This window comes from Hyla sarda, chromosome 6, assembly GCF_029499605.1.
Source record: "Hyla sarda isolate aHylSar1 chromosome 6, aHylSar1.hap1, whole genome shotgun sequence".
Lineage (NCBI taxonomy): Eukaryota > Metazoa > Chordata > Amphibia > Anura > Hylidae > Hyla > Hyla sarda.
In genome coordinates, this window is record NC_079194.1 from 15,235,419 (window position 1) to 15,249,046 (window position 13,628).

At 40.3% G+C, this 13,628-nt stretch overlaps 1 protein-coding gene across 1 annotated transcript in view; it reads right to left on the minus strand.

Moving 5' to 3' along the window:
• The window catches only part of LOC130275353 (calcium-activated chloride channel regulator 1-like), a 108,186-nt gene extending 98,976 nt beyond the window's left edge, over positions 1-9,210 (minus strand). The window contains exons 1-2 of the mRNA XM_056523226.1: positions 9,118-9,210; positions 1,924-2,061 (exon numbers count right to left, since the gene is read on the minus strand). Of these exons, the coding sequence (XP_056379201.1) occupies positions 1,924-2,061; positions 9,118-9,210 (231 nt within the window). The remainder of the gene's footprint in view (positions 1-1,923; positions 2,062-9,117) is intronic.
• Between the last annotated feature and the right edge of the window lie 4,418 nt (positions 9,211-13,628).

The window sequence follows — 13,628 nt, forward strand, 5'->3', positions numbered from 1 at the left end:
ATATAAGTTCTACGGGGCATGCAGATGAGGGTCTTGCCAGGAGAACAGCGTTCGGTTGGGTTGACTCTCCAACAAGGTCAATCTTCAATACATCTATGAGATTCCTTATTATAATGGTATTTGTTAAAGGGGTACTCCACTGCTCAGCGTTTGGAACAAACTGTTCCAAATGCTGGAGCCGGTGCCGGGAGTTTGTGACATCATAGTACTTTCTGAAGCCACAAATCCTTTATATAGTTATAAGGTCACAATCTAATTTATAAGGTAAAGGTGTTACTTTGAAAAAAGACGAAACCTGAGATGGATCACTAAGGTTGTTATAAACATATAAATCCCGAACTGGAATCAGTATAGCAAAGGTTACTGCATACTTGGCTAAATGGAAACTTAGTTGCCGCACTATGTGTATAAACATGTAGATCTATTGAAATTGTAAAGTGAATTAATATAATAAAATAAAATAGAAATCAAGTGGCATATGAATGAATACATTGTGATGGAAAATAGAAAAAAGAGTAATAAAAATAAAAAGGAATAAAAATAAATATAAAAATATAAATATAAAAATAAATATAAATAATAATAAAAAATAAAAATGAAAATAGGAATAAAAATTAAAATGAAAATAATAAAAATAGACATATAATAATAATAATAATAAGGATAAAAATAAAAAAACTCTGCATTAATGAAAATAGGTAAAGTCTGATTAACAGTAAATATGATGGGCATGGTACACCTTTGTGAAAAAACTGTATTGGAAACCTTGTATAAAAACTTTATGTTTATTCCTTTTTATTTTTATTCCTCTTTTTTCTATTTTCCCTCACAATGTATTCATTCATTTGCCACTTGATTTCTATTTTATTTTATTACATTAATTCACTTTGCAATTGCAATAGATCTACATGTTTATACACATAGTGCGGCAACTAAGTTTCTATTTAGCAAAGTATGCAGTAACCTTTGCTATACTGATTCCAGTTCTGGATTTATATGTTTATAACAACCTTAGTGATCCATCTCAGGTTTCGTCTGTTTTCAAAGTAACACCTTTACCTTATAAATTAGATTGTGACCTTATAACTATATAAAGGATTTGTAGCTTCAGAAAGTACATATGCCTACTGAAGAAAGGGCCGTTCTGATAAATCAGTGCCCTGAAACGCATCTAGGAGTTTTAATACCGCACCACCGATATTCACACAGTACACACCAACCCGAGGACTCCGAGACAGATCTTGTACTGCAGCTACAACTCTGCTTCAACCAGTCGTTCTGTATCAAGCTTTAACATCCAGCCATTGCTTTCGACTGCCCTTGACGTCACACACCAAAGGACACCACGAGGTCTGCACATAAAGGCTATATACTAGCCTTGATGGGTAGGTAATCTTTTATCCCTTGGGTTCATATATGTCTGGCAATCAGTTTTATGGCATCTGGCGTCCACTGTTTCTGGACAGCGGACAGGGGTAAGCAGCAAGCTGTGTTCCCCTGTCTGGTGCCCTCTGGCTAGTCCAACCACCTGGCATCAAAATTGAGACACTGGATGATTGTGAATGGTCCTATTCAAATGAATGGGATCAGTTCTAGCATCAATTTCCCATATTTTTAGGTAGTTGTTTTTCTAACATGGCTGCTCCCAAGAAATAGTTTATAGTTTATAAGCTTGGAAAAAGACCATCAAGAGTCCATCAAGTCCAACCTATATAAATCCCTGGATCAACATTCTGTCCTTTTAAATCTAGTATTTATAAATAGTTACAAAAACAAGAAACGAAACTAAAACAAAAATAGCAAAAACATATAAAAACATAGCAAACACTTTATTTCTCTTCTACAGACTTCAACATAAAGAAACAAAGTAATTTTGATACCAATATTTTATCCATATAAATCTTCCAGCACTTTTTTCTGTACCTTATCATATGTTTCTGTTTTGGGTCTCGAATAGTTTCTTGCAGACCAGGAATCGGGAATCAAAATTTTCACATTGCGTATGAAGAACCTTTTTCCCGTGGCATCAAATAACAAACCCGTAGCTTCTTCTACCATATTCTTTGGGAGGAAAAAAATAAAAGGTAATTACTAATTCTAAATCTTGTATACCCAATTCTGCCGGACTCTAAAATCTTTTTATGCATGAAGTCATGTCCTTTTTTGGGCACAAGTCACATTTTATACTGCTGAAAACGTTTCAATTAGAGTTGACCGAGCCGAGCCCCCCAAACCCGGGTTTGACCCGGCTTCATTTTTGTAATAAATGTATTTTCCCATGTGTTGATTTTTACTTATTTATTATTCAGGCTTAGTCGTGGAAGCTGTTTTATAGATATAGATATAATCCATTACTAAGCCAGGGCTTAGCGTAAGCACCAAAAACAGCTAGCGCTAACCCCCAATATTACCCCAGTACCCACTGTCACGGGGGTACTGGGAAGTGCTGGTACCAACAGACCTGGAGCATCAAAATTGGAGCTTCTGGGCCTAGGCGGTAACAGGTTGCTTTTATTTAGGCTGGGGAGGACCAGTGACAATACTCCTTGCCCACCCTGGTAACGTCAGACTGTTGCTGCTTGCATTCTTTAAATCTATATATATAAAACTCAATGGGGGGAATTTATCATTTTATATAGAGCTGTTTTGTGTCTATTTTTTGCACAAAAATTTGCGCGTGTTTTTTTGGCGCCTTTTTGCGTAAATTTTGATAGAATTTTTCATCCCCTTGTCTACGGTTATGTTTCCCATAGAGCACTTTCTACTATAGAATCCAATTTACTAATTGCATTTTTTTTTGCGCAAAAAAACTGGGCAAAGAGCATTTTCTTGCGCAAATATACACCACCTCGGAGGACACGTACCAAAGTGTCTATTTTGACACAGTAAGGGCTGCTACTCCCATCATGGACAGATTCTGCCCATGATGGGAGTTGTAGTCCAGGGGCTGAGGTGCAGATCGCAGCAGGTCATTATCCAGAGATCCGCTGCGATCCACATTTATTAACTATTCAAGCCAGCGCTACATGCGGCTACACTGCGCTGCACGCCGCTCTTGTATACACTGTCATAATTCATAATCCCCGTTGCCGGGAGAGGGGAGCTCTGATTGGTCAATAGCTATCCATCAATCAGAGCTCCTGTGTTCCGGCGGGGATTATGAATTATTACAGTGTATATAGAAGCTGACAGCAGCACAGCGTGTAGACACATATACCGCCGGTTTGTATAGTTAATAAATGCGGATCGCAACAGATCTCCAGAGAATGATCTGCTGCGATCCACATTTAAGCTAAAAAACTGGCGGTACATGCAGCTACACTGTGCTGCCGCTGGCTTCTATATACACTGTAATAATTCATAATCCCCGCCGCCGGGAGAGGGGAGCTCTGATTGGTCAATAGCTATCCACCAATCAGAGCTCCCGTGTTCGGGTGGTGGAGATTATGAATTATATCAGTGTATATAGGAGCACAGGATTGCAGTGTAGCTGCATGTACCGCCGCATTTTTAATTTAAACGCGGATCGCAGCAGATCATTCTCTGGAGATCTGTTGCGATCCGCATTTATTAACTTTACAAGCCGACGGTTTCTATATACACTGTAATAATTCATAATCCCCGCCGGAACACGGGAGCAATGATTGGTGGATAGCTATTGACCAATCAGAGCTCCCCTCTCCCGGCAGCGGGGATTATGAATAATGACAGTGTATATAGAAGCCGGTGGCAGCGCAGTGTAGACGCATGTACCGCCGACTTGTTATCTTAATAAATGCGGATCGTAGCGGGTCTCTGCAGAATGACCCGGTGCGATCTGCACCTCAGCCCCTGGACTATAACTCCCATCATGGGCAGAGCCTGTCCATGATGGCAGTAGTAGTATTAAAAGTCCGGCAGCCGGGGATGTGCAAGTGGCATCCCTCAGCAGCGCTGCGGTACTACAACTACTCCAATCATGGGACAGACTCTTTCCCATGATAGGAGTAGTAGTCCAAGGGCAGAGGGACAGATCTCTGCTCACATTATGCGTTTTGCATAATATGAACAGAGCCTTTCTGGCAGTGTGTTCCCAAACAGGGAGACTCCAGCTGTTGCTTAACTACAGCCCCCCATGATGGGAGTTGTAGTTTAGCAACAATTGGAGCCTCCATGTTTCGGAACATGCTGCATTATGTGCGCTCTTCCCAGGGGAGAGCAAAAAAAAATGTACTAACCCATATTTCTTTTTTTTCTTTTCTTCTCATTTCAGATACATGAATGCAGAGGACTACGTCAGATTCGGTGGACTGCGACGATGACCAGTGTTTTTTTTTAATTTCAATAAAACGGTTAATGAGGGCTGTGGGGGGAGTATTTTTTTTAAATAATTTTTTTTTCAATGTGTCTTGTTTTTTATAATTGAATTTTCAGGGTTAGTAGTGGAAGCTGTCTTATAGATGGAATCCATTACTAAGCGAGGGCTTAGCGTTAGCCCCAAAATCAGCTAGCACTAACCCCCAATTATTACCCCGTTACCCACCACCACAGGGGTGTCGGGAAGAGCCGGTACCAACAGGTCTAGAGCATCAAAAATGGCGCTCCTGGGCCTAGGCAGTAACAGGCTGGTGTTATTTAGGCTGGGGAGGGCCAGTAACAATGGTCCTCGCCCACCCTGGTAATGTCAGGCTGTTGCTGCTTGGCTGGTATCTGGCTGATACTAAAAAATAGGGGGAACCCTATGCGTTTTTTTTATTTTTAATAAATAAATTTAAAAAAAGTGTGTGGTTTCCTCATTTTTTCAGTATCCACCAGATGCCAACCAAGCAGCAACAGCCTGATGTTACCAGGGTGGGTGAGGACCATTGTTACTGGCCCTCCCAAGCCTAAATAACCCTAGCCTGTTACCGCCTATACCCAGGAGCGCCATTTTTGAAGCTCCGGGCCTGTTGGTACCAGCTCTTCTCGGCACCCCTGTGGCGGTGGGTACTGGGGTAATAATTGGGGGTTAGCGCTAGCTGTTTTGGTAGCTAACACTAAGCCTTGGCTTAGTAATGGATTTGTCTCCAAGACGGCTTCCACTACTAACCCTGAAAATTCAATTATAAAAAAACAAAACACATTGAAAATTTTTTTTTTAAAACACTCCCCCCACAGCCCTCGTTAACCCTTTCATTGACATTTTTAATAAAAGACGCTGTTCATCATCACATTCCACAAAATCTAACATAGTCCTCCGCATTCACGTATCTAAAGTTCGAAGAAAAAAAAAGTTTACAACATTTTTTTGTTTCCACACACCAGCAAAAATGCAAGAAAAACTGACAAAATGCAGGAAAAAGCTGGGACAGTTTTTCTGGCGTTTTTTATGATGGACAGAAAACCTCAATGGAATCCGACCTCAAAGCAATAGAACAAAAACCCTACGTCCACTTTTCCTGTGAAGTAGAGAAGGAGTGTATAGTAGAGTGAGGGGGGACGTTGATTTATCAAAGGACATGCACAGCCTTAGTAAATTCTGAGCAAGAGTGTACAATAGACAAGCAGTGTAAAGGGATAATAGATAATATACACATAATGATAAATCTCCCCCAATGTGTGTGTGTATGTATGTGTGTGTATGTTCCAGCATTACGTCCAAACGGCCAAAGATATTAACATGAAACTTGGCACACATGTTACTTATATGGTAACAACAAACATAGGATAGTTAATTTAACCCTTAACTACCCCCATTTGTGAGGGTCAGGGTTTTTGTTTAACCCCTTAAGGACACATGACGTACTGGAACGTCATGTGTCCACTCCCGATCTATAACGCGGGGCCACGGCGTGGCCCCGCGTCATAGCGGGTCGGGCCCGGCCTCTAACAACGGCCGGGACCCGTGGCTAATAGCGCGCGGCATTGATCGCTGTGCCGCGCGCTATTAACCCTTTAGACGCGGCGTTCAAAGTTGAACGCCGCGTCTAAAGTGAAACCGAAAGCATCCCGGCTAGCTCAGTGGGCTGTTCGGGATAGCCGCGGTGAAATCGCGGCATCCCGAACAGCTGACAGGACAGCGGGAGGGCCCCTTCCTGCCTCCTCGCTGTCCGATCGCCGAATGACTGCTCAGTGCCTGAGATCCAGGCATGAGCAGTCATCCGGCAGAATCGTTGATCACTGGTTTCTTATGAGAAACCAGTGATCAACATAGAAGATCAGTGTGTGCAGTGTTATAGGTCCCTATGGGACCTATAACACTGCAAAAAAAAAGTGAAAAAAAAAAGTGAATAAAGATCATTTAACTCCTCCCCTATTAAAAGTTTGAATCACCCCCCTTTTCCAATAAAAAAAAAAACACAGTGTAAATAAAAATAAAAATAAACATATGTGGTATCACCGCGTGCGGAAATGTCCGAATTATAAAAATATATCATTAATTAAACCGCTCGGTCAATGGCGTGCGCGCAAAAAAATTCCAAAGTCCAAAATAGTGCATTTTTGGTCACTTTTTATATCATTTAAAAATGAATAAAAAGTGATCAATAAGTCCTATCAATGCAAAAATGGTACCGTTAAAAACTTCAGATCACGGCGCAAAAAATGAGCCCTCATACCGCCCCATACACGGAAAAATAAAAAAGTTATAGGGGTCAGAAGATGACAATTTTAAACGTATTAATTTTCCTGCATGTAGTTATGATTTTTTCCAGAAGTCCGACAAAATCAAACCTATATAAGTAGGGTATCATTTTAATCGTATGGACCTACAGAATACATATCAGGTGTCATTTTTACCGAAAAATGTACTACGTAGAAACGGAAGCCCCCAAAAGTTACAAAACAGCGTTTTTTTTTTCAATTTTGTCGCACAATGATTTTTTTTCCCGCTTCACCATAGATTTTTGGGCAAAATGACTGACGTCATTACAAAGTAGAATTGGTGGCGCAAAAAATAAGCCATCATATGGATTTTTAGGTGTAAATTTGAAAGAGTTATGATTTTTTAAAGGCAAGGAGCAAAAAACGAAAATGCAAAAACGGAAAAACCTCCGGTCCTTAAGGGGTTAAAGTCCCAGGCAAATCAATGGGAAATGTATGTTCCCAAATAACTTCCGTACGGCTGGAGATATTTCAATACCTGATACACATATTACGGGTTGGGATAGGAGGTCGAGATAGGAGCTAGAGATAGGAGGTAGAGATAGGACGTCGAGATAGGAGGTCCATATAGGAGGACGGGATAGGAGGATGGGATAGGAGGATGGAATAAAAGGTCAGGATAGGAGGTCGGGATAGGAGGACGAATTAGGAGGACGGTATAGGAGGTCGGGATAGGAGGTCAGGATAGGAAGTCACGATAGGAGGACGGGATAGGAGGTCGGTATAGAAGGTTTAGATAGGAGGATGGGATAGGAGGACGGGATAAGAGGTTGGGATATGTGGTTGGGATATGACAACAATATATGAGATGAGATATGAAGTCAAAAGCTTTCTCTGTTGATTTTCCTCCACAACAAGGATTAGGAAGGAAAAAACGGGCAACGCAGAGTTCTCAGCTGGTTTACTTGCTTAATTGGGGGTTAGCACTATCTGGTTTTAGGGCTAACACTAAGCCCTAACCAACTCGAGCTGTAAATGAGCTAGTCAGATGGACCTGTTATGGTCATCTCACATACAAAACCCCTTAGTTCTTTCACTTATGGTGTTTGGTCTCTATGTTACTTCAGTAAAGCAAGACAGCTCCAGCTGGGTTAAACTGGCCGACTACATCACCAGGGCATCCTTTGGGCCCAGCCTCTAAAACTGTTATGTTCTCCTAATACAGTACATTAGAGACTCAATGGTCCAAAAAAAAGACAGTCCCATTTTAGGAGGAATTTAAAGCAAATGTTTTTCCACAAGGCTATATTAATGTTGAGTTGATTCATAAATAATATATTGGACCAAACTAATGTTATCTATATGTATATAATGATAGCAATATAATGTATAATGATAAAGGGGTTATCCAGGAAAAGAAAAACAGAGCTAATCTCTTTCAAAAACAGTTCTACGTCTGTCCCTAGGTTGTGTGTGATATTACAACTTGGCTCCATGCATTTCAATGGAACTGAGTTGCAGAACTACACCCAACCTGGAGACAGACAGGGAGCATTGTTAAAATAAATTATCTCTGTATTTATATTCCTGGATAACCCCTTTAAGGTGGACCCATTGTTTGCAGTTGTGGTCTCCAAACTGTGGCATCCAGATGCTGCAAAACTATTTAAATTTCTTCCAAGCATGCTTGGAGTTGTAGTTTTGCAACATCTTGAGGGCCACATTTTGGAGACCACAAAAGCGTAAAAAAAAACAATTAATGAACATATTTGGTATTGGCACGTGTGTAAATGGCTGAACTATCAAAATATAATGTTTAATGCTTTAATATGGTGAACGGTGTAATCGTGAAAAAAACATTCCAAAATTGCTGCTTTTTTGTCACATCACATTGCAAAAAAAACATGTAATAAAAAGCAGTTAAAAAACTCATATTAACACAAAAGTGATACAGATGATAAAAACTACAGATAAAAAAAATGAGTTCTCATACAACCCTGTATACGAAAACATTTGAAAGTTATAGGTTGTCAAAATAGAGCAATTTTAAACATACTAATCTTGTAAAAAAAAAAAAAAAACTGTTTACGTTTTTTTAAAAGCCGTACAATAATAGAAAAGTATGTAACCATGGGTATCATTTTAATCGTATTGACCGACAGAATAAAAAAAAGCCCTTTTTACCGTAAAGTGTACAGCGTGAAAACAAAACCCTTCAAATTCAGCAAAATTGCTGTTTTTTCCCCCCACACAAATAATAGTTTTTTGGTCTTTCCATAAATTTTGGGTAAAATGAATGATGTCAGTGATGTCTCTGTAGTATACAGCCGCTAATAATTACTGGATGTATTAAGAGTTTTTAATAGAAGTAATTTACAAATCTGTTTAACTTTCTGGCACCAGTTGATTAAAAAAAAAAAAAAAAGTTTTCCACCAGAGTACCCCTTTAAGGAGTGTTTGCCATTGGCTTTCTATTCCAAAGATACCGAAGCTAAATGGCAGCTTTATAAATTATTATTATATCAAATAACTATACAAAATATGTATCCTTCTTACCTTAATGTTCTCAATGATCTGGAGATCTTCCTTGATGTTAGGATTGATGGCGATAACTATATCTTCATATCCCCCATTATTGAGTTTAACCATAGAACTCTCACTATTGGCAAAAATGGGAAAAATAATAAAAACTAACACAACAATATTTTTTTGTGTCATTCTCAATAGTCACAACTGCAAGAACGGAGAACATGCTATCTGAATACGAGTTCCTCCTATGGATATTTATATACTCCTGTATGCTATATTTACATACTCATATAAATATGAAATATTGTGTCTGGATTTGCTTTTCACAATACTGTAGAACTATTATCTTTTTACAGTGTTGTAATCTGAGATGAATCATGATTGATCAGTTAAAGAAAAAGACCTTAAGACACCTTAAGACAATAAACTAGCTTATAACATGTAAACATATAAAACTATTATAATAGAAGTAGTTAAATATAGAACTTGGAGCTACTTCAGTTTGTGCACTGTAAACATGCTGCTAACCCCTTAAGGATGCAGGAATTTTTCATTTTTTCCCTTTCCTTTTTCCTCCTTGCCTTCTAATTGCCATAATACTTTCAATTTTCCACTTACAGATCCATATGATGTCTTGTTTTTTGCATTAGTAGCAGTAGCAGGGGTGATGGCAGACTGGTGGTAGTTGAAGCCAGCATACAGCAGGCAGTGTTAGTCTGGTGGTAGTTGTAGTAGCTAGTAGACAGGACAACAAGCAGTGGTGGTGGACTGGTGGTAGTTGTATTAGCCAGCATACAGCTGGCAGGGATGGACTGGTGGGAGTTGTAGTAGCCAGCGGACAGCAGGCAGTGGTTGACTGATGGCAGTGGCAGGCAGCAGGCAGTGGTGGTCTCAGATGTTACACTGGAAGATAGAACACTAATGGTAAACTGCAAATTCTGGTCAATGGTCTATTCTAGTGACCCAGAAGACTATAGGGTCTGGGCTTATGGGAGGACATTTATCAAGGTATTCATCAAGGCCTTTTTTTTTGCATACAAAAGTCGCACAAAAAGTTGCACATACGCCTAAGCACTTTTTTGTGCGACTTTTGTGAGTAAGCAAAAATTTACAAACAGCCTTACCTAAGCAAATTTCAGTTTTCACTTTGCAGTGGTCAGGTATTTTTGATGTACGAAAGACGCACGCAGGCTAAAAAAATTTTTAAAAAATCACAAATCCCTTACAAAAAGTCTCAAGTCTACTTCCAGGTCTGACCTGGAGCACAAAACTCCCCTATGTGAGCAAATGTAAAAAGTCACAAAAAAGTCTCACAAAAGTCTCAGCTGCATTTTTTAAGGTATGCTTATGTGCTCCCTGTGATAGTATGATAAATATGTAGCACATAAGCAAAACTAAAGCAAAAAAAAAAAAAGAAAAATGTTTCAGAACTTGCTTACCAAAGCAAACTATGATAAATGTCCCCCATGGTGTCTGTCAGAGAAAGGGAAAGCTTAGGTATGCATCAACCTGGTTGTTCAGGTGGTGGTTTACTGAATGTGGAATAAAGTGTTTACTGTGCGGGGAGCGGAGCCTGGATCCCCGCTCTACAGGTGTTTGGTGCCGGAAAGTCGTGGCAAGCTGGCTGTGTAGCTTCTCACTATAAAAATCCAATTTAGCCTTCTTTGAAGGTAAACAATCCCTTTTCTGGCTTCATACAAAGGATCTAAGACTGTAGCTATCCAGTACTCATCTCTTACCTTTATGATCGCAATATGCCTGGCACTGTGAAATGTGTGTGAAAGGTATTGGAGTAATCGGTCGAGATAGTTTTTACTGTTTTAAATACTTATATTGTAAAAAGCAAAAACTGGAAATATATTGTGAATGCAATAGAGAACTAAGTGATAGATTGTGTTATAGAATGTGTATGTACAAGTTCATTACAGTACAGGGAACAGTGTTGTCGAATTTAGTCTTTTCTATGACCAGTAGAATAACCCCTTAAAGGGAAATGTTTAAATGCTTAAACTGTTGCTGCTGGGTTAGTTCATTTTGGGGGCTCTCCTCCTAGGGAAAGCGCCCGTAATGTGTATAAAGCAGTGTGTTCCCAAACAGGAAGCCAACAGCTAAACTGCAACCCTCAGCCTTTCCAGACAGTTTAGCACATAGCGCTCAGCTCAGCAAGGGGTTACAGTACGTTGCTTCACTGATTATTCTCGCTGGACAGGAGATTCACAATGTATACCTCCTACCCAGCTTGAGCTGTAACCTGGGCTGTCTAGCTGCGGGTACAGCTCAGCCCTGCCATAAACAGGTTCTGGCAATGTTTGGAAGTTCGCCCAGCCGCGGTCACTCCGAAGTCCGAAGCAAATCTGGGTTTACCGGGCTCGGCTCACTCATCTCTACTTATTATTTACCAACAAAGATATTGGGGAAGATTTATCAAAACCTGTCCGGAGGAAAAGTTGTCCAGTTGCCCATAGCAACCAATCAGATCGCTTCTTTCATTTTTTAACAAGGCCTCTGCAAAATGAAAGAAGTGATCTGATTGGTTGCACTGGTTTTGATAAATCTCCCCCAATGTGTTCATTTAAAAATGATAACAAGGATCAGAAGTTTTTTTTGCATGTATTTATTTCTGCTTGACAAGACACTTTTTATTCTGCTTCACTGTTTTTTATATTAATATTTCTTTATATTACATCACACGTATGATCCCCTTGAAAAAATAATTTTACATAAAAAAAGAAAGAAATTTATATATCCAATGTGATTCTTTCCTTTTTGCCCCAAAAATTTGGTTTTTATTTATATTTCAGCAACAATAAGGAACAGAGGGGACAGACTAAGAATGACATACGAAATACAAAATACAAACTGTCATACGAAATACAAAAAAAAAACTATACATAAATAGTACAATGAACATGCAAAGAATTCCAATAAACTGTGTCAGGGGTGATAACTATATACATACCAGGCTTTTAAAAGTACATAATAAAAACATAAAGGAAAGTCTATGCTGCCAGTATGAGAAGAAAAAATAATATTCTGTGTGACTGAAACATGTCTAGAGCAAAGGTCCCCAACCCGAGCCTCAAGGCCACCAAGAGTCCAGGATTTAATGTTTGGTGGCCTTGAGTTGGGGACCACTGTGTTAGAGGGACAGGGGGGGGTGAAGTTTTTCCTATCAAAACTTACATTTATTGGGAATCATATAATGTAGTTTATTACATGCACAAAACAATACGTGGGATCTACCACAAGCAAACTCAAACAGAGGATTTCTCAACATTTAAAGGGGTACTCTGCTGCCAGACATCTTATCCCCTATCCCAAGGATAGAGGATAAGATGTCTGATCACGAGGGTCCTGCTGCTGGGGCCTCCCGCGATCTCCCGCAGCACCCGGGGTTCTAAACAAACGCCGGGTTCCTGTGGCAGTGGTCTTGACATCACGGCCACACCCCCTTGTGACGTCATACCATGCCCCCTCCATTGATGTCTATGCGAGGGGGCGCGTCCCGCCCCCTCCCATAGACATTAATGGAGGAGGCGTGGTGAAGAGAAGATCACTCACCCTCCTGATTCCTGCTGCAACTTTTTCCTGTGTAACCCCGCCTCTAGTGATGACGTCACTAGAGGCAGAGCCACATCAGAAGATCACAAACAGGAACGAGGTAGGTAAGTATGGGTCTGTTTTTGACACTCCAATTTTGACACTCCCAGCCTTTTGGTACTAGATATTTCCAGTACCTCTGTGGAGGTGGGTAATAACTGGGGGTTAGTGCTAGCGGTTTTTTGGCTAATGCTAAGCCCCAGCTTAGTGTCCTTGAGGACCGAGTTGGGAACCAATGAGTTAGAGAAAGTAGGGGTGGTGGGTTGCAAAGGTTGGAAAATAGGGAAGAGTGTAGTTTCATGGAGGTAACTATGGTAAATTTTGAGCAGAACCAGGCAATGTTCGAAAGTTTGGCCAACGATGGTCAACCCAAAGCTTGGTTTGCCGGGCTCGGCTCACTCATTTCTGTTAATATGTACCTGTGATATCACAGAAAAAAAAATGATTGCATGTGTTACTCAATGGGTCATGCGGATGCTTTACATGTTTTTTTTTTATGTGTCTAGCTTCTGTATTTGGCTCACAAATCCCTCTGTTCTGCTACTCACTCAGACATCAACTGTTCAGGAAGGGGCATGTCCAGGGCAAGCAATGAGCCCACCCTCACTAACCATGCGTTCGCTTCCTCCCTGAGTCTGCTGTGCTTAGTCTCTTCATCCAATCACTGCAGGCTGCTCAGTAACCCCCTCCTCTCTGTTTTCATGCTGCAGTCAGATAGGACAGGAGTGAGGACAGAAGAGTGCTAGTCCTGCCCTTCCTTCCTTAACTTTGTCTTGACCTGTGCTTCAGTTGGGACAAGATGATGCTGCAGTTGGACAGGACTATGTTCAGAATGGTATGGGGACCCCTAGTGGCCTTTATTATAAGCCATGATTTCGATAAAAAGTAAATTACCTTTTGTTAAAGCAGTAATCTGCTGCTCAGCTTTTGAACAAATC